Source organism: Euphorbia lathyris, chromosome 3 (genome assembly GCF_963576675.1).
Source record: "Euphorbia lathyris chromosome 3, ddEupLath1.1, whole genome shotgun sequence".
Taxonomy (NCBI): Eukaryota; Viridiplantae; Streptophyta; class Magnoliopsida; order Malpighiales; family Euphorbiaceae; genus Euphorbia; species Euphorbia lathyris.
The window spans coordinates 56,639,179-56,659,940 of record NC_088912.1 but is presented as its reverse complement, the minus strand read 5'-3'; the positions used below and the strand labels follow the sequence as shown (position 1 = coordinate 56,659,940).

At 40.0% G+C, this 20,762-nt stretch overlaps 1 protein-coding gene across 3 annotated transcripts; it reads right to left on the bottom strand.

Annotated features, from left to right (window-relative positions):
• Window positions 1-1,229: 1,229 nt before the first annotated feature.
• LOC136222324 (uncharacterized) lies at window positions 1,230-17,732 on the bottom strand. 3 transcript variants are annotated; one of them, XM_066009966.1, is made up of 4 exons: window positions 17,580-17,732; window positions 16,843-17,126; window positions 16,230-16,483; window positions 1,230-1,769 (listed from the first exon to the last, which is right to left on the bottom strand). In XM_066009966.1, exons 2-4 carry the CDS (start codon window positions 17,084-17,086, stop codon window positions 1,422-1,424), a joined length of 846 nt encoding a protein of 281 aa, XP_065866038.1. In that variant the 5' UTR covers window positions 17,087-17,126; window positions 17,580-17,732; the 3' UTR covers window positions 1,230-1,421. The 3 variants fall into 3 exon arrangements, with proteins under 3 accessions (XP_065866038.1, XP_065866041.1, XP_065866040.1); XM_066009969.1 differs by having other exon boundaries at window positions 1,230-1,766; XM_066009968.1 differs by having other exon boundaries at window positions 17,596-17,732.
• Window positions 17,733-20,762: the final 3,030 nt, after the last annotated feature.

Genomic DNA, 20,762 nt, shown 5'->3' with positions numbered 1-20,762 from the left:
AAAAATGTATAATATAAGAAAAACACAAAATATAGGGAAAAACGAAGAATGCATGAAAAACACGAAAAACAAAGCATACGGGAAAATGCAGAATACAGGAATACACAAAAAAAATGGAGATTATTTGAGAACGCAGAATACAGGAATACACAAAAAAAATGCAGAATACTACCCTTTGTTGTATTTTTCCCACATTCTTCGTTTCTCTTTTTACTATTTTTTCGTGTTCCACATTTTCACATATTCTGCATTTTTCTCGTTTTTATGCATTTTTCCCATGTTTTGTGTTTTTCTTTTTTATTGTGTTTTTTGTACTTTTACTGTTTTCTCATTTTTCATGTATTCTTCGTTTTTCTCGTTTGTTACATTTTCCCATATTCCACGTTGTTCCTTTATTATGTGTTTTTCATGTTTGTCTCATTTTCCGTAAAAAAATATACGTCTTTTGTGTATTCTTTATTTTTCTCATTTTCTGCATTTTCACGTTTTTCACATATTCTGCGTTTTTCTGTATTTTGCATTTTTCAGGTTTCCCCATTTTCTACATTCTCCTATTTTTTGCATTTTCCGTGTTTTCATATTTTTAGCATTTAATATACATTAAATACTTATAATGTTGATGGTAATAATTAAATTTTGAAAATAAACTAGAAATTACGCATGAGGTTCAAACTATAAACTTAGTTATTCATTTCTATCACATTCCATCAACCAAATAGATATTCCTAAAATATATATATTTTATTCCCTGCTATTTTATTCATATGGAATAGCTATTTTATTTCACAAATATTTTAATCCCTTCTATTTTGTTCATGTGGAATAAATATTCTATTTCAAGAACCAAAAGAAACCTTTATTTCTATGCATGTATTTTCACTTTGTAGGATTTGAATCTATAGAAAACAAATAATGTAACAGCAGCTGCAGTCTTTTATAATCAGTGAAATAGAGAAGCAATTTTAACTTCCCTTTTTTATCTTCAAATTTGGGTATTATAGTTAATCTGCTCATGAGTACTCTTAGAATCAACATTAGAGTTTGAATATGTATCATTTCCTCTTTAATCTTGACATTCAAATGAGTATTAACAATGTATAAATTTAAATATTCTCAGAACCATCAAATCCTTGCAATTTTGTATTATTTTCTAATTTATCCGCTCTATCAACAACTGCTTATTCTTGGGGAGATGGAGAAATTAGATTTCACATTCCTAAATTAAATGATGAACTGTAAAAGATGATATATTTTTTTGGTGAGCTGTAAAAGATGATATAAATCTGGAACAAATTATATAAAAAGAAGTATTACTAAAAAGCAGACAACCTGCAGAATTATAGAGATAGTACAGTACAGCTTTTAGATATTAACCTGAGCAGCAAAACGAAGGGATTAGAGCAAGAAAATATGCATGTGGTTTAGTAGTAGCGGGTGGATGTATCGTAAACACGGCCCCCCTGGTATGCACTTCTAGGTTCGAACCCCTGATCCCGGGAGCCCCCAAGAAATTGCCGGTCTCTGTCTCGGTCTCTGTAGGATTCAAAACTATCATTATTATAAGCTCGATGAGCTTCATTGGTAACAGTTGAGGGTGTGTTTCCCATGTAACCACTAGATCCCATGCCACTGCGGTCCATCACTGTTTGCTGATATTGATGTTGCCGTACAAGAGACTCCTTCCGGAGAAACTCATCTCTGCGGCTGGCATGTTGGGTCCGTAGAGCTGCCAGTTGCTCCTGATACTGAGTGTTTATTGCATTTACCTTCTGAAAAGAATTGCATAAATATCAATCAACCGTTTTATGAGTTTGAATGATCATAAAACTATCAATCAAATACAACATCTTGACCAGTCCCATTATTCTCCTTTCCTTTCTGTTTCAATTTTGTTAACTACCCCAACATAAATAAATACAAACAATTTAAGGACATGTAAATTTGAAATACACAATCCTTTCCAAATTCAAGGACAGAAACTCAAACTTACACTGCACAAGGAAGGAACAATTGAACCTGAAATGTATATTTGTGGATACATTTTACCTTCGTTTAGTTTCATTTATGATAGGGGAAACTAAATTCTTCCTCTGAAAAGTGAAAGACAAGAAAGAGAAATACCTGAATCCTAAATTTACTAACTTCAACACAGCCTCAAAAGTGTTCGGTGGCATTTCTCAAATAATCCCTAATATTTTTCTTTTGTTTAATTGGTTTTCAATTAAGTCCGTCTCATTGGTATACTCAAATGGTTAGTCCAAAATCATCAAGTGACAAGATTTTTCAAGGCTTTTAACTGGACCATCTAGTGAACAAATAAAATTGAACTTGTAGACTTGTTATAAAGGTAAAAACTGGAAAAATAAATAAATGGGAAATTAATTAGAACAATTCCAATTCAAGACCAGCTGATGCAATTTTCAGAATCCATGATAACATCATGTATGAAGATAACATAAAGAAAAAGTTTCATGATTTCCCTCTTCGGCAATAAATTTATCATCTTATAGAAAAATGCCACGAAAAGGAAGCCCCTTTTGACTTTTCTTGAAACCAAATAGAGTGTCCGAGGTAAGGATATCAACATAAGCAAGCAACCTTCTTCAGATTAAAAAGTAATACCTATTCTCTTTCCCCTCTTTCAAATTTCATTCATATCTTACTTTTGTTCAATTTCTTCAGTTAATTTTAAGAAAAAATATCATATTTTCCATAAAGAAGATTGACTTGAAAAAAAGAAGAAGTAACATGTGGCATCCCCACAAACCTAATTGATAGCAATACTTGCCAGTTAATAGTTTAGAAATTAGAAGTAACAGTTTAAGATATAAAAAAAAAATTACATATGTACTTGATCAAATAAACTAAGCATTCTAATTCATGAATGTGAAAGGAGATCACCTGGGTCGCCTGAGGCGAGAGGCGACCCAGGCGTTCCTTCCCCCACCTTCTGCACTGGAAGGCGAGCGTTATGCAGAAGGCGAACGCCTGGCCGCCACAGGCGAGAGGCGGTCGGAGGCTAGAGGCGGTCGCCTTCTGCACTTCAGGCGGTAAGTTACAGTTTTTTAAAAAAAAAAAAAAACAAATATAAAAGGGATTTTTAGGTTAAGAAATTCAGAAACTTTCAATTGAAAGAGCAAAAAAAGAAAAGCAAAATAGCCACAACAGCACCGATCGAGCAGAGACAGAAACTTCCTCTCCACCCAAGAACACCGATCGACAAAAGGCCGGCAACCACCCACCATCGATTACAGGTACTGGCTGTTCTCCTTTCTTTTATGTTTCTTTCTATACTCTTCTCTCTTGTCTGTTATCCTTTGTTTTATTTTTCTTTCTTTACTCTTCTACTTCTATTTTTCTTTTCTCATCTTCATCCTACTGTTATGCTGCCCAAATTTCTACTCTTTATTATGACTTAAGCAAATGTTATGCTGCCCAAATTTTGTGATTTCTGTTAATATGACTTAAAGCAAATGTTATGAAAGTGTGTGAAAGTTTATGCTAATGCTACTGTTATGCAAGTTTATGAATGTGTGTGAAGTGAAATGTGTGAAAGTGTTTAAAACTGTATGAAAGTTTGTGAAAGTGTATGAAACAGTGGCTTACAAGTGTCTAATTTTCCAAATTTTGCAGGCTTTTGGACATGAGTATTAGTATTCTAATACATCGAAAGCGACAACAAGAACGGATCCTTGTTGGAAGTATGTGCAAAAGGTCAAGCAGGGAATTCAAATGATCTCAGAGGTTAAACTAGTCAATTTGAGTTATGGTTTCATTTTTTGTGTTTTTCTAATTTGTTTGTCGCGCGTGAGGCGGTCCCCTCGCCTTGAGGTGATATTTTGCCCTTATCGCCTCGGCTTGCCTTTCGACTTTCAACTATGTTCTAATTTGTAAACATTTAACTTGTTAACGGCTAAGACATCAAATACCTACAATTTTATTGCTAATATGTGATATCAAACGCCCAAAACATTAAGAGAGAGAGAGAGAGAGAGAGAGAACTTTTAAATGGCAAGGAAATAAGAAATAAGGTAGAGCATTCTAAATTCTTCATTCAGATAGATTTTTTGTGTCGGCAATCTGTTCCACTAATATTGAAAGATGCAGGATAAAAAGTTCAGTAACACGCTATCACCATGGAAGTAGGGTTGTGATGTCTCTAACCAAGAAAGAAAACAGTTCACAAAAAATTACTACGTATTGAGAGTAAAACTAAGTTGCAGTCCCATCATAACCCACAGCTCAGGTTTAAGTTTTAAATATTATATATTGTTTACATGACTTTTAACATGGTAGAAAGCATTTGAAGAGCATAATATTTCATGTAACAGGGTTAGTCTAGCTGGTAAGCACAGGAATCATTTTTAAAGTCAACCATATTTGATAGCACTGGTGTCTACGGTTATTTCTTGAAAGAGGGCCTTAATGACTTCTAACAGAAAATAGTAAACACAAGTTTTTATGAGTCAAATTCTATGCAATTACATCAGTCAAATTGCTTTCCTTATCAACCTTGCAACGATTCTACGAAAAGGCACTCCAGATTGATCTCAAATACATGATGCCAATGCACCCTAAATGACTTTCTAATAGGACAGGTAAACAGTATTTGTAGAGAGAAAATGATAGACAACACCTGTAAGAGCATAATAGTCCACCCAATCCGGTTATTCTAGTAGGTAAGCAGAACTCCTTTTCCTCTGTCAAACCAGGTTTCAGTTTTAATTGGAAGCATTCCAGGACTATTGATAGAAATCCAACACAGAAAAGATAATTGAATACAGAATACTGATATATTGATAGATCTCCTTAGTAATTACTGAAATAGCAAAGGAAAATAAGAATGAACAGGAAGGATAAATGAATTGAGACTACACCCAATGCCCACAGGAAGTATGAACTCCCCCCTTAACACTAGGCAGAGCCTCTGCTAATAAGCAGCCACACAAGAGAAAATAACAAAATACTCAACACCCAAAAAATAACAACTAATTCCCACTTATACTCAACATATTACCCAAACTACCCTCCAGCTCATCTTCCCAAATAACCAACTTCTGCTGCCAGCCAGCAGTTTACCCCTTCCAGAACATTCCTACTAATGGGCTAGGCCATTCTCTATCATTACCCACCCATTCAAAACAGTATTGTACTCAAGATTGTAGGTAAGGAACTCATAATTGATAGGAACTATATCAATCCATGACCTATTTTTCAGTGCCATAGTTTGGATCTGCAGCCAAAGCAAGACCATCAAATGATGCAAGAGAACGTGGAATAAGTGTGTGTAGTATGGTGGCATGCCAAAATGACACTTGAGGTCTACAAACCATAGTTTGCTAAGAACCCTGCTGAACTTAACAGCAAGTATTCTGATAGAGATCGGGCTAACAGGGATAATGTGCTAGATCCTAATCAAAGGAAGCCCAAAGTGTGGAGAGTTTACACAAGGAGGGGCAAGGGTCATACGGGGCATATTGGTAATTAACAGTAGGAGTTAGTTATTTTGGGATTGATGAGCCGTAAAGGGAATAGGGAGTATAAGAGCATGTGTCAGGGGATCCTTTAGGGTATTGGGAATATTGTTATCGATATTGGCTGCTTAGTGCAGAGGCTCTACTTTTGGGTAGAGAGGGGGATTGAGAGTTCTCAATTCATTTATCTTTCCTGCCTTTCTTCTTCTATTTGTTTCCCTACCCTTTTTATATCAATGAATACCAGCATCAGTTGTTCAATGAGTGCTTGTGTGTGCTGTTATTGAGAAATACTTACCTGCTGTGAGGTTCTATATCTATATTTTCTATCAAATTGGTCCGACCTGCCGAATCCGAAGAGATGGGGAAGACTGCCGATGGTGCAGTTCAGGCAAAGATAGAAAATCACGATGAAATATTAGAAGCCATGGAAACACAGCTGGAAGATCTGAAACACCCTGTTTCCTCCATTCAACAAAACATGGAGGCTGAACACCAGCATAATTTAGGTCAGGATGAGAAGTTCGACTTACTCCAACAGGCATAGTTATTAAAGGCGCAAGGCGCACTAAGGCATAAGGGGGTCCTGGAGCCTCGGCGCAAGGCGCAACTTAAGGCACGCGCCCGAGCGACTCGAGGCACACCAAAAAAAAATCATAAATTCATAATACTAGTCACAAATAATCACAAATAGTCAAATACCAACAATAAAACCATAAAATGCATGAGCTAAGTTCTAGTTAACTACTAAGGCATAATGTCTACTGTGATATGTATAGTAAAAACTTTCGATCTTTGTCCGTCTCTGTTTTTCTTTTATTTTCTGAACTTAAAAAACCCTAAAATACCCTCAACCCTAAATTACCCTAAGGTAGCCGAGGCGCGCGCCTTGCGCCTGGCTTAAGGCGCACTAAGGCGCGCCTTTATAACTATGCCAACAGGATATGCGAGAATTGAGGATTCTGTTAACAGGGGTTGTGAAGCATTTGGGCAAACGACCCATGGGAGAAAAAGAAGAGGACCCAAAAATTTCAGAGCACAGGGAACCGACTGTAACTCAGGTGCAACCTAATGGTTCTCATGGGCGTTTCTTTCATCAGGGCTCTCCTCAGGGACAATCTCACCCTCAAGCAACACCAGAAATGAGGTTTGTCATGAGACCTAATCACTTTCCCGATTCTAATTTCTCTCTTCAGAAGGTTAAATTACAGCGTTCTCCGGCCACGATCCCCGAGGTTGAATTACTAAGGCCGAATTATATTTCAACGTCAATGAGATTCCACCACATCATCGTCTGCCAAATGCCTAGATGTGTATGGATGGTCCAGCCATTCACTGGTTTTCTATTTTGCAGAGTTCTTTACCGACAATTGAATGGGAGCAGTTCAAGGCTGAACTCATGAGCAGATTCAGTTGTGTCACCATGTACAACGCACAAGAAGAACTCGCGGCACGCAATAGACCGGAACGATATCAAAATACATCGATGCATTTGAATTAATTGCATCTCAGTTAAACACCCAGCCCAGGAGGATTATCTCGGTTTGTTCATCAATGGATTACGAAAAGAAATCAAGGGTTGGGTCAGGATCATGCGGCCAGCCACTAGGGTTGATGCTATGCGGATGGTGAGAGATGTAGAATCCTCCAATTTAGTGCCGCCGATGACGAGTGCGTAGAAAGGAACGATGGTTCCTTATCAAGGGGGTGACGTTCGACGTGTTGCTTCTGGGGGGCATGTATTCACCAGCACGTGGCATCATAATCCACAAACATATGGGGGCCGTGACAGATATGGTATGGATAAAAAATTCGGGTATGACCCAAAAACCCATGGAGCCTCCACTAATCTCAAATACCCAGAACGCAAACTTCTTCCTATTTCATCTAAACCTAACGATCGGCCAACCCATGACCGTTAAATAGGAATGCGTGAGATGGAGGAGCGCCGGTAGCGTGGGCTATGTTTCAAATGTGGTTTAAAATATAGTCCCCAACACCGTTGTACAAAAGGTAGTCTGCGTCTCATTGTCATTGATGAAGTGGAGTCGGACGAGGAAGGCCAACCCTCACCGGCCAGTCCGTATTGTCATCGTCAACAATGAAGTCCCAGTTGTCGTCATGGTCGATTCTGGGGCCTCACATAATTTTGTTTCCTCTCGATTGGTGCAAGCCTTAAAGCCGCCATGTGTTACTGTGGCACCAATTGGAATACAGTAAGGAGATGGGCATCGCCTCTTCATCACTCAACAATGTCAGTCACTTTCTTTAACTCTCAATATGATGAGTTGTACTGTGGAAGCTCTGGTGTTAGAGTTGGGCAGTCTGGACATGATATTAGGAATGGCTTGGCTACATACTTTGGGGGTTGTAGTTCATGACTGGGATTTATAATTGATGAAATTCACACGAGGGAAAATCTGTGGTTTTGCAGGGCCAAAAGGATCATGAGCAATCTTCTGCTTCTTTACATACCTGGTTGCAAGGCACACAGGGGGGCCTGTTCAAAGCGGAGGTTGTGACTCCGGTGGGATTGACTACACAACAGGAACATGAATTGACATTCGTTCTCACGCAATGGCAATCAGTTTTTCAGGACCCTCAAGGCCTTCCCCCACGACGACAACACGATCATGCCATTAACCTCAAACTAGGGAGCGGGATCGGTTAGTGTACGGCCATATCGGTACCCTCACACACAGAAAGAAGAGATTCGACGACAAGTTGCCGAGATGCTGCAACAGGGGGTAATTCGTTCTAGCTCCAGTGCCTATTCTAGCCCTGTGTTACTAGTTAAAAAGAAAGATCAGTCATAGCGTTTGTGCATTGATTATCTAGAATTGAACAAGGTCGTCGTTCCAGATAAATACCCCATTCCAGTGGTGGAGGAATTGTTGGATGAGTTGAGTGGTTCTCAATATTTTACTAAAATTGACTTAAAGTCCGGATACCACCAGATCCGTATGCGGCTTGGAGACAAAGTGAAAACAGCATTCAGAACTCATGACGGCCACTATGAATTTTTGGTCATGCCCTTCGGGCTTACCAACGCTCCCTCTACTTTTCAAAGTGTGATGAATGAATTGTTTCGGACATGGTTACAGAAGTTTGTATTGGTATTTTTTGATGATATATTGGTTTTTAGCTCGTCTTGGGAGTCCCATATTACTCATGTTTCGCAAGTGCTACAGGTTTTGGACTCTCAGGGGTTTAAAGCTAATAAGAAGAAGTGTTCATTTGGGCATTCAGAGGTTGAGTATTTGGGGCATGTAGTATCTGCACAAGGTGTTGCTATGGACCCTCAGAAAATTAGTGTTGTCCAACAGTGGCCTGTCCCTCAAAACGTGAAGGGTGTTCGTGGTTTTTTGGGATTAACGGGCTATTACAGAAAGTTTATCCGTGATTATGGGAAGTTGGCACGACCACTTACAGAATTGACGAAGAAGAACAATTTTCAATGGAATTCACAAACTCAACTTGCTTTTACCATTCTCAAGGAGAAGTTGAGTACTGCCCCGGTTTTGGCTTTACCAAATTTCTCTCAACCTTTTTCTATCGAATGTGATGCCTCGGGTACTGGCATCGAAGCTGTTCTGCGACAACAGAAATAACCAGTGGCTTATTTCAGCAAAGCCCTATCGGAGAGAACCCTGGCTAAATCCACATATGAAAAAGAATTAATGGCGTTGATCCTAGCCATTCAACATTGGCGACCATACTTACTCGGGCAACGCTTTACATTGTATACGAATCACAAAAGTCTTCGTCACTTGCTTACCCAATGTATTACTGCAGCTGATCAACAGAACTGGCTGGCCAAGCTAATAGGGTATCAATTTGACATTTTTTACAAACTGGGATCCCACAATGGGGCTGCTGATGCATTATCTCGACAACAGGAAGGGGGAGAATGTATGGCCTTAGTTTCTACACCAATGTGGCCTGATGGGAAGAAATTACTAGCTGAAAGTCAAAATGATGCTCATTTACAATCAATTGTTTCTGCTCTTAACAGTAATCCTCAAAGCAAGCCAAGCTACCATCTCAAAAAGGGTATATTATACCACAAAGGCAGGTTAGTGATACCCGCTACTTCCAAGTGGATTCCAACCCTCCTCACTGAATTTCACAGCACACCAACAGGGGGACACTCCGGCTACTACCGCACTTCCAGGAGAATGGCAGCCAGCATTTATTAGGTGGGGATGGTAAAGACTATAAAGGAATTTGTCCAAAATTGTGATACATGTCAGCATTACAAGACTTCTACCTTGGCACCTTGGGGCCTTTTACAACCACTCCCTATTCCGGACGTCGTTTTGGACGAGATTTCAATGGATTTTGTGACAAGGTTGCCTAAATCTCAAGGTTTTGAGGCCATTATGGTTGTGGTCGACCGCCTGTCAAAATATAGCCATTTTGTGGCCCTCCGCCACCCGTATACAGCTCGTTCAATTGTAGAGACGTTTATGAAGGAGGTGGTTCGTTTACATGGTATCCCAAGTTCAATTGTTAGTGACCACAACCCGCTGTTTCTTAGCAAATTTTGGCAAAGAAATTTTCAAAGTTTCAAGGCACCAGTCTACGTTTCAGTTCTGCCTACCACCCAGAGACGGATGGCCAGACTGAGGTAATTAATCGTTGCTTTGAATCTTACCTCCGTTGCTTTGCTGCTGAACAACCGAAATCTTGGAGTGATTGGTTAGCTTGGGCTGAATATTGGTATAACACCACTCACCACTGTTCTACGGGTACGACCCCTTTTGAGGTTGTGTATGGCCGTAAACCTCCCACTGTCACACAATTTATCCCTGGGGAGATTAAAGTAGAAGCAGTGGCCTTTGAATTACATGATCAAGATGAAGCACTTTGTCAATTAAAGCGTCACTTGTGGCATCCTCAACAACAAATGAAGCTCAGTGCTGATAAAAAAAAAAGACGTTCCGTCGAGTTTGCGGTAGGCAATTGGGTCTTCCTTGAACTCCGGCCCCACCGACAGCAATCTGTGGCCCGTCGTATCTGTCCTAAGCTCGCTCCTCGATTTTACGGCCCCTATCCAATTCTGGAACGCGTGGGAACTGTGGCTTACAAATTACAACTGTCGTCTTCTAGCAAAATCCATCTGGTGTTCCATGTATCCCTGCTCAAGCGACCTTTAGGCAATCAACAGACTGTGGTCCCTTCTCTTCCCCCGGAACTGGAGTTGGACGATTCTGTGATGTCACTCCCTGCAGCGATCCTGGCCAAATGGATTGTCCAAAAACATGGGGATACCATTTCCCAATGGCTGATTCAGTTGAAGAATAAACCAGTTGACAGTGCTACATGGGAAGATGAGTTCACAATTCAGGCTGAATTTCCAACCATTAGTCTTGAGGACAAGACTGTTTTTGAGGAAGGAGGTATTGATAGAGATCGGGGCTAATATGTTGGATCCTAATCAAGGGAAGCCCAAAGTGTGAAGAGTTTACACAACAGTAGGAAGGAGTTAGTTATTTTGGGATTGATGAGCTGTAAAGGGAATAGGGAGTATAAAGAGCATGTGTCAGGGGATCCTTTAGGGTATTGGGAATATTGTTATCGATATTGGCTGCTTAGTGTAGAGGCTCTACTTTTGGGCATAAAGGGGGATTGAGAGTTCTCAATTCATTTATCTTTCCTGCCTCTCTTCTTCTATTTGTTTCCTACCCTTTTTATATCAATGAATACCAGCATCAGTTGTTCAATGAGTGCTTGTGTGCTGTTATTAAGAAATACTTACTTGCTGTGAGGTTCTGTATCTATATTTTCTATCATATTCCATCTCTAAATACCACCTCGTCCAAAGAATCTTCCAGTTTCGTTGTCACCCGCTGAATATTAGTCCCAAGCCTTATGACATCCATTTCAGTAAGAGAATGAACAAAAGATGCCCAATCTCCATGTACTATGTGCACTATAGATGCAAGTATAGCAAATTGATGCTTCTTTCCCATCTAGCATAGTAAACCAAAATCCAGGAACCCTATTTGTCTTGATGAGATGTAGCGCAAGTTTCTTGACTGTGGATGAGCATGTAACAAGCCTATTTCAAGGAGCTAAAAGTCTTGCATCCACTCCTTTTCTAACCATATCAAGAAGCCGCGATTTGCTTCAATTTTCTCCCTTTCTGAACACGTAGCACCATGACTAATGGAATTACTATTAGATTGATCTAATATACGAGAAGGACTTTCCCCATCCACCCGCTCCATTATTAGAACTTTCTTCCCACTCAAATGATCATATATTTTTGGGATGCACATAAATGGAAAGGATGAATGAGCATACAAAATTTTTGGAGGCATTGGCAGCCTCTTGAGTATAATCCAGTTCCCCAACTAAACCTTTCCGAGCTCATCAGCATAGAGGCGAAGGTCGTTCCTTCTCTTTGCTATCTTTTGCAACAATCCCAGCCCAAGTCGAAGTATAGAGATAGCTCGAACTACCACATGGTGCAATTAAGACGCTGAAGTTTCACAACTACTTTAGTGCCATGTATACCTGAACAAATGATGTCGCAGCTACAGCTTCCTGAGAAATATTGCTAAAGACAACCTAATTCTTCCTCTATGATTTTCATAGCCATATTCCTGGCAAAAGGAGGGATTTGATCATGCAACTCAGTGCCCATTATATCTGGTTTTGTGGGAAGGGGCTGACCAACTGTCCTAAAAACTTGGTTTTGGAGCTCTTATGGACGCTTCTTTTTTTATCACATGCAGAGCAAAATATATCTTTTGTAAGCTCTTTGTCGAACCTCACCTGACATAGAGCATTCTAATTACCCCACTCATAAAATACCCAATTCTGTTAGTAGGCCCCTTACCCTGAGCTGAATCATAGATAGATGGACTCCACTTAGTGGATCCCAATTGATGTTCATGTAACTCGTTTCCCCAGTTTCCACTAATTTCTTGCAACAGCAAATGAGGTTTTGATTGGAATATTTTTAGGACACCAATTTCAGCCACCAAATTGAAATTGGGCAAGAATTTCTCCATTCTACCCTCCAAACTTGAATATGGAGCCGTGACCCTGAGTTCGAAGTTTAATTGGCTCAAATGAATCCTTCTTCTCGAGATCGTGCAACACTGAAATTTTCGAGATTGGGACACCTCCTTGGTATGAGAACAGCTCCCCTTCAATGCAATTCTGGAAATTTTTCTCTCCCACCTTGCCAAACAAGAAATGACACCACATCTAGAGTTACCAACCATTCAAGTTTTAGGATCTCATAAAATCTCATCAATATCATCCGATCAACAACTTTTGCACAAATAGAATTAACCGCATCAATTTCCTTGGTAGAATTACCACCGCTTGAGCGCATATTGTCTATTTTTTTTTTAAAATGTCAAAATAAATTAAAAGCTTCACCTCGAACATGAGAAATGTCACTGATTGCGGGTAAAAAGGTAAACATGAGCTTCCATTCCCTTTCTTCACAATTTAGCCAAAATTGAATACCTAGAAAATCGGGTTTCTCGTAACATAAACTGAGTCATTTCTCTTCACTGTCTTCCCAATTGTTATGAAGTAATTGACAAGCTGCTTCATTGGAATGGTTGCTTTGTTTCTGTGTACCTAAAACAGAGAATTGCTTTGTGCAATTGGCAACAACAGCAATTTTCCTCTTCGATTGAGATTCATCAACCTCCTCTCTAAGTAGATTACTTTGACCCGTATAAAAAACAGGTGTGTTACATGTTGTGGGTCCCTTGAATGGAGCATTTCAGCCCTCCCACAAAACTTGCCCTTCATCTCGCTAACGCTGCTGTGAACCCTTCGCCGTCGACATATCTCTCGGACAGAAACTCTGTGGTAAAAGGTGGACGCAAAAAACAGTTCTAGAATCATGTAGTTTCTCTCAACTCTGTATTGTAGCTATCCACCATTCCTCAAAAATTTCTTCATATTGCTGTTCAGGTTCCTGAGCTTTCCATGAAACTATGGGCTCTAACCCTTTCTTCTAATTTCCTTCATCTTCCTCACCCTTAGAATCTGAATCCACAACATCACCATGTAAGTTTCTGCTTCTTTGTCCACTTGTTTGTTTGGAGTATCTTGACCCATTTCAAGAAGCCTCCCTGGAGCAGAGGTGGTATTCTCACCTATCCTGACTTATTCGGACCATATCACCCGGATTGCCCTCTGTTCCTTCCACCATTCCTGCCCTACCACGCGAAACGGATGTTCATCAATCACCGGTTGTGTCTCCTGTTTCTTGACCCAGTTGGTGAACTAAGATGGGAAATCATCAAGAGACAACTGCATCTTGTTCATGGATTGCGTCAAGTTGTTTCCAATCCAATAAGATGTTTCCTACTCCCGATATTCTTGCATCTGTATTGTCAAATTTGTTTTGGATCCTTGGATCCATCTCGCCAGCAATTTTGGACATCCAACAGGTTGGACGAATTGATAGAAACGCAACACAGGAAAGATAATAGGATAGAGAATATTGAAATATTGATAAATCTCCTTATTAATTACTAAAATAGCAAAGGAAAATAAGAATGAACAAGAAGGATAAATGAATTGAGACTACACCCAATCCCCACGGGAAGTATGAACTCCCCTCTCAACCAGTAGGCAGAGCCTCTGCTAATAAGCAGCCACAGAAGAAAAAATAACAAAATACTCAATACCCATAACATAACAACTAATTCCTACCTATACTCAACATATTACCCAAACTACCCTCCAGCCCATCTTCCCAAATAACCAAGTTCTGTTGTCATCCAGCAGCTCACCCCTTCCAGAATATTCCTACTAATGTGCGACCATTCTCTATCAATTATACATTAAATATACTAGGTTAGTGTATACTAGGAGCTTGAGAGAACCCATGACCACATAAACCAAAAAGGAAAAAGTGCTTGTTTTCCAGTTACAATTCAACATAGGATATGTGATCACACCCTAAATGGTGCAACGATTAGGAACTCAATATACCATAATATTGCACATAGGATATGTGATCACACCCTAAATGGTGCAACGATTAGGAACTCAGTATACCATAATATTGCACCGGATGCACAAATCTCATGAACAAGAGGTGAACTAGCAAAGTGTAAAGGTAAGAGCATCCATGTTCCACCTTGCTATTATTACTTTTAATGCTCACACCCTATTTGAACAGTCTCTCCCTCCCCCAAATGGTGCAACGATTTTCATTTTCCCACCGGTTCCAGTAACATCACACTCATAACCTACTTGAAAGAAAAATCTAACGATTGTCTACATGTTGATAACATACATGAAGGTTCAAGAAACCATTTAATTGGCATTAGAAAATAATTATGGTATCATAACTCATAGTTGTCAAATTGAGATTCGACTCGTGAATCGAAATCCCCATTTTGCGAATCGTGACTCGTGAATCGAATCGTAAGATTCAGTTCAAATTTATAAGATTAAAAAATTATATATTTACCATGTTGAACTCAAAATATTATCAAATCCATCTCCACTAAGTTATCAAATATTAGTCTATAAATGTAATTTTAATGTCAAAAAAGAAATCATATCAACCAAGTACTTACAATTCAAATCTAATGCAAATGCAATCCTAATAAAACTAATTCACAAATCAGACTCCGTTTAATAACTTAGTGGAGATGGAGAGTTTGAGCTTCTCACTTTTCTTTTTTTTTGTCTTGTTGTCAACTTGATAATAATGGAATGAAACTAGTTTGACTTGATAACTTGAAAAATAACAATCGGACGAGAGGATAGTGGATTTAGTAGTTAGTGTTGTTAAAGTTTTTGATGAACAGTGATGAAGATCCAACTCGAAATAGAATTGAATCGAATCGCGATCCGTAAGATTTTCTTACAATTTAGATTCACCCTATAGATTCTGCTCGAAATAAAGTTGAATCGAATTGTATGATTCGAATCGTGAATTGTAAGATTCTAACAACAGTCATAACTAACAAAGGCAGCTAAACAATGTTCGTCGGCCATTTTGTTATGCATGAAGAAAATGAAGCGAAGACTCTTGTGCAATGCTTTAAATGAATGCTTGTGGAAGTCTTATTTGTGTGCAGCTCTATAGTATTAGCCTATTAGGTATGAGAGTGCAATGTTAACTGCTACTGTGTTGAAGTCGTGTACTGATAAGTGATAAATTCTATTAGTATTCTTAAAAGTACCTTAGCTTTTGTACATATATTGAAGCTCTGAAACTCACCCTACACGTCACTTCATACATTACAGCACTAAAGCCAATGAGCTTTTGTTCCTTTCATTTCAGGTCATTTCTACATTCAGTCCTGATTAAATTTTTAAAAAAAAAAATTGTAGAGGTAATGCTATAACAATACTATTACTGAGTGTACATCTCTCTCTCTCTCTCTCTCTCTATATATATATATATATATATATAATATATATATGAGTCTTCATTGCCTAGTCTAGTCAACTAGACTCGTATCACCTGTTTCCATTGCGAAAATGATATAAGATATCAATGCCATATCATATTTAATCTAGGAGCTGAAGTTTCTTTTGATATAGAAAACTCCCCAGCTGAATTACCCCTTAAATATCTTGTGCAGAATATCATATTTCATATAAAGATACAAGCACAGAAGCAAGTAAAGCAGAAAATCTTTACTGCAAGGTCTGATAATAAATATCACCCCAGTAAACCCATCATCTAAGAGAACCTTTCCATAAATTGACCACCAGAAAGATACTATAGAATTAACCTATCATTGAACTGACCTCTCTGTGTCTGGAATTTTCTGCATCCTCAGCATCATTATGTTCCTTCACTAGATTTGTTAGGTTTTCAAAAAAAATCTGCTCAACACTCTCAAAAGTCTGCAACATAGTTTTGTCTTCAAAACCAATTTGCACGTCTTCCTCATGATGTCCAAACCTAGGATCACTCATACCCTGCTTCTCTAAGGCCAGTTTTTGCTCTGGCGGTTGCCCCTTTCCTTGAAAATGGGACCTTGATGCGTCAAGTCCTTGACCTACATCAATGCATACATATCCCTTTAGAACTCAACTCAACAACTAACTTTCAAAGATGTACAAGTCATATAAATTTCTAGGACACTGGAACTGCAAGAATCATCCAAAACTAGGAGATGAGAAGGAAATATGTTGATAATCAACATGAAGACCAAAAAGGGAAGTTAAACAAGCCATTTCTCATAGACCATAGTGCAAACTGCAAAGGCAATCAATGTCCAAATTAAAGTGTGAACTCTGTCAAATAACCTAATTAATGAACAAAATAATAAATTTAAGCAGTAAATTGATTAAGAAGAAAACTGAATTCATTCACAAATTGCCATTACAGTTTTCAGTTTAGCACTCCATCATTTACCTTCATTGTACATTTGAGAAGCCAGTGGAATTGCCATTTTTGATTCATCTCTTTCCCATCTCCATTGTCCATCTGGTTTTGATGTCACATAAGGATGCTCTCTCTCTGGAGTAAAGGCCTCCAATCGTCCTTGGAAATGATCAGATTCAGATCTATTTTCCATTCTCTGAGAAGACACATGCTGCATCTGACCAGCAACATACACGTTGGCACCAGGATCAGCATACTGTCCTGGTCGCCTCATCTTGTTTATCAAACAAACGAGATTATATTTAAAGTTACACCTGCACCATAGTCAGCACAACAAGCACAAATTGAATAAGTTATCAACGCATTTCATAAAAGGAGAAACGGAACTAAACTTGAAAATTAGCCTTGCAAATATAAAGGGACTGATCCTGAAAATGGAAAAACAAGTCAACAAATTTGGTCCAAGAGAAGAGAAAGGAAATTAAAACTATTCACCTCTAATGGATTGTGTAGAAATAAATACATAATACACTATTTTTAACCTCTAATGGATTATGTAGAAATAAATACACAATACACTATTTTTAACCTCTAGTCTCTTTACCTAAACCACACTTCTTTAAGGAACTGGAAAGACAATGAAAATACAAGCAAAAAATTGAGAAACAAACATATGGGCAAGCAGATTTTATAAATTAAAACCCTAAGAACAAAGGTTAACATAAAGCGCGAATAATAATAGCTAGATAGTAAGTACTAAGACAGACAGTGTGATTTCGTTACTGTTGTATGATTTTCCAATATCCTCTTTTTTCCTTGCTGAGCTTCAGACAAACCACGGAATATAACGAATGAGCAAACGCCGGCCCTCCAGAGTCCAGGCCGATTCGAATTAACTTTGCGACCGAATCATGCTTTTTCTTCTCGCCGTTCTTGATGTCATTTTATTGGATCCTTATATTTTAATTTTTGGGTAAATTACACACATGGCCACTGAACTTTACCCATTTTCACATTATGGACACTCAACTTCATTTCTTCTCGGTATAGCCACTGAACTTTACACTTTTTAACACCGGTGACCACTCAATTTTAACTAACTTCTCAAAATGACCATTAACGATCGTTAACGACCTCAAAATGAAAATATTCAATAATTAAAGTTGTTCAGAATGACATTTACCATGAAACCACATTTTTTATTTTCAAAAATCGTATTTTTTGGAGCTTTCTCTCTCTAATATTTCATTTTTTCTCTCCTAATTAAACAACACCTAAATAACCTCAAAACGAAAATTTTTAAGAATTAAAGTTTCTTAAAATATCATTAACGTTTTGGATTTTTTATTTTTAGCCGTCAATGGTCGTTTTGAGGTGTTAAATGGCCACCGATATTAAAAAGTATGAAATTCAGTGGAAGAAATGAAGTTCAATGGCCATAATGTGAAAATAAATAAAGTTCAGTGGCCATAGATGTAATTTACCCTTTAATTTTTTGCTCAGAGCATCACAAGAAAAACAATTTCCTATTACAAAACATTTTAATAAAAAATCATAACTAATGGTTGGAAAATTACACTATATATAACATTTGTTTTTTTACTTCAATTCAATTAATATATTTTTATTAATAATATTTATTGATTCGGAATATTATAAGGCCCAAGGGCCCAAGAAGTTAGGCCCATGAGACCACCCCAGCTCACTATAAATACCTTGGCCATGCGAAGGTAAAGGGGGCTCTCTCTCTCTTTGTCAACAACTACTAAATCGGGTACCCTCTAAGCTCTTCGATTAACTTTGCTTTAGTAATCCTCTCGAACATGAGACTGTCTTGATCGTCGGAGTGTACGCAGGGACCGCTTCCCGCGCAGGGACGAGAACCAGGAAGCACGAGGATCCTCGAAGGCAATCCAAATCACTGTAGGACATTCCTAATTATTTGGTGCGGTGATCGTGGACTACGAGTGATTTTTGAAGTATTCAGCAATATGCAGACACCAACTGAGTTCACGCCTGCCGGAGTGCCAAGCGCCGCGGCAACCAGTTCCATGACCGGCGAAGCGCGTCCTGCGCTGTCCACCCCAATTTCTCCCAGGAACCTGGCTCCATTGATGGAGGAGGTGGATCCCGAGGAGGAAGGAGCATACAACACTGCACAACTCCTCAGCGCCATACGGGGTTTTCAAACGACCCAGACCATTCACACGGCGGCTCAGATGAAGGTCATGGAGCAGCAACAAAACCTGTAGAAGGAGAACGCTAAAATCTGGCAATACCTCAAGGAGGCCGCAACGCCACAGCAAACAGGCACTGTCGCGAGCAGATTAACGGCCCCGGAGGCGCTCCCCGAGAGACTACCCGAGCCTGCCGCAGCTGCACTAAGTGCGCAAGGCGCGACGTCCGGGGGACCAGCAACCATCAACAACGAGGACCTACTGGTGCAAAAGATCCAACGATTTCTGGACAAGAGGGCGCTCGGGGGAGTAATGGGGGGAAGTGTCACCTCCAGCAAAACTCCGCTAGTGTAGAGGATCATTGAAACGAGGTTCCCTCGTGACTGGAAAGCCCCGCGATTATCCCAATATTCGGGGACCGAGGACCCGAATGATCACGTAGCCTCTTTTATGAGCACCATCAACCTCTACTCCAAAGACGATGACATCATGTGCAAAGTTTTCCCCACTACACTTTCCGCGAGTGCGCAGGAGTGGTATCGAGGATTGGCTCCTGAGTCCATCGATTCCTTCGACCTATTAAAAGATCTCTTTCTCTCTAGATTCGCTGCAGCAGCAAATGTAAGGAAGATCAGCTCGGACCTCAATGGGCTCAAGCAGCGGGCAACCGAGCCACTACGCAATTTCCTCTCCAGGTTCCACCATATGGCCTCTCAGGTCAAAGGCCTCAATCTGGAAGTGGCCCATGATGCCCTCGCAAAAGGCACCTCGTGCGAGCCCCTCAAACAAAAGTGCTTCAGGAAGATGCTCCGATCCTTCGAGGAGCTCATGACCATAGCACAGACCTTCGTCCGGTACGACGACTGTGATCGGCCAGTAGGGTATGAAGAATCGGAAAAAGACAAAGCCAGAGGAGACTCGCGGAAAGAAGAGAAAAGCAGGCTGATCGGGGAGGCACGAGACGGAGGACGGACACGTAGGGAGGCCACCATACCTTTTCCTGCGCGAGTAGAACAGACGAGCTTAGAGCGCAGAGGAGACCGGTCCCGAGGAAAAGAGGTGCACTATGTTACTCAGAACCAGGCTCGGCGATACACACACTTGACTCCGTCGGCGGACAAAGGGAAGACCCACGTCGAGAAGGAATACTGCAAATACCACAAATCCTCTGGACACTCCACGGAGAACTGCTATCAACTGCAGAAGGAAATCGAGCGAATAACACAACAAGGTGCCCCGCCAAGGCCCATTAGGCAGAGAGAGCAAAGCCCGAAGCAGCATGACGCTGGCCGAGCGGAGGAAACAAAGCGACCAAAGTTCCATGGGGAAATCCATGTCATAAGAGAGGGAGCGTCGGCGCTGTGTACCCATCCGGAAAGCTCCCGGAAGAGAAAAATAGCTGATCAGACCCTAACACTACAGCCACCGCTCCGAACCAGCCACTCGGAGGCCCTCGTGGTCACTATCGCCAGCTTTAGGGTGCACCGGGTACTAGTGGACACGGGAAGCTCGGTAAATTTGCTTACCTGGAAAGCGCTCAGCGCCATGAAAAATACTCACACGGCCCTCCAAGCAGGAACTTTTCCCCTGGTTGGATTGTCCGAAATAGAAGTCCCCGTAAAAAGGATCATCTCTCTCCCAACGATCCTCGCTGAAGGCGATGAGCAAATAGAAGACACCGCCGAATGGGTAGTGGTGGATATCCCTTTAGCCTATAACGCCATCATCGGAAGACCTCTCCTGGCTGGCCTCAAGGCTGTTATTGACATCTCC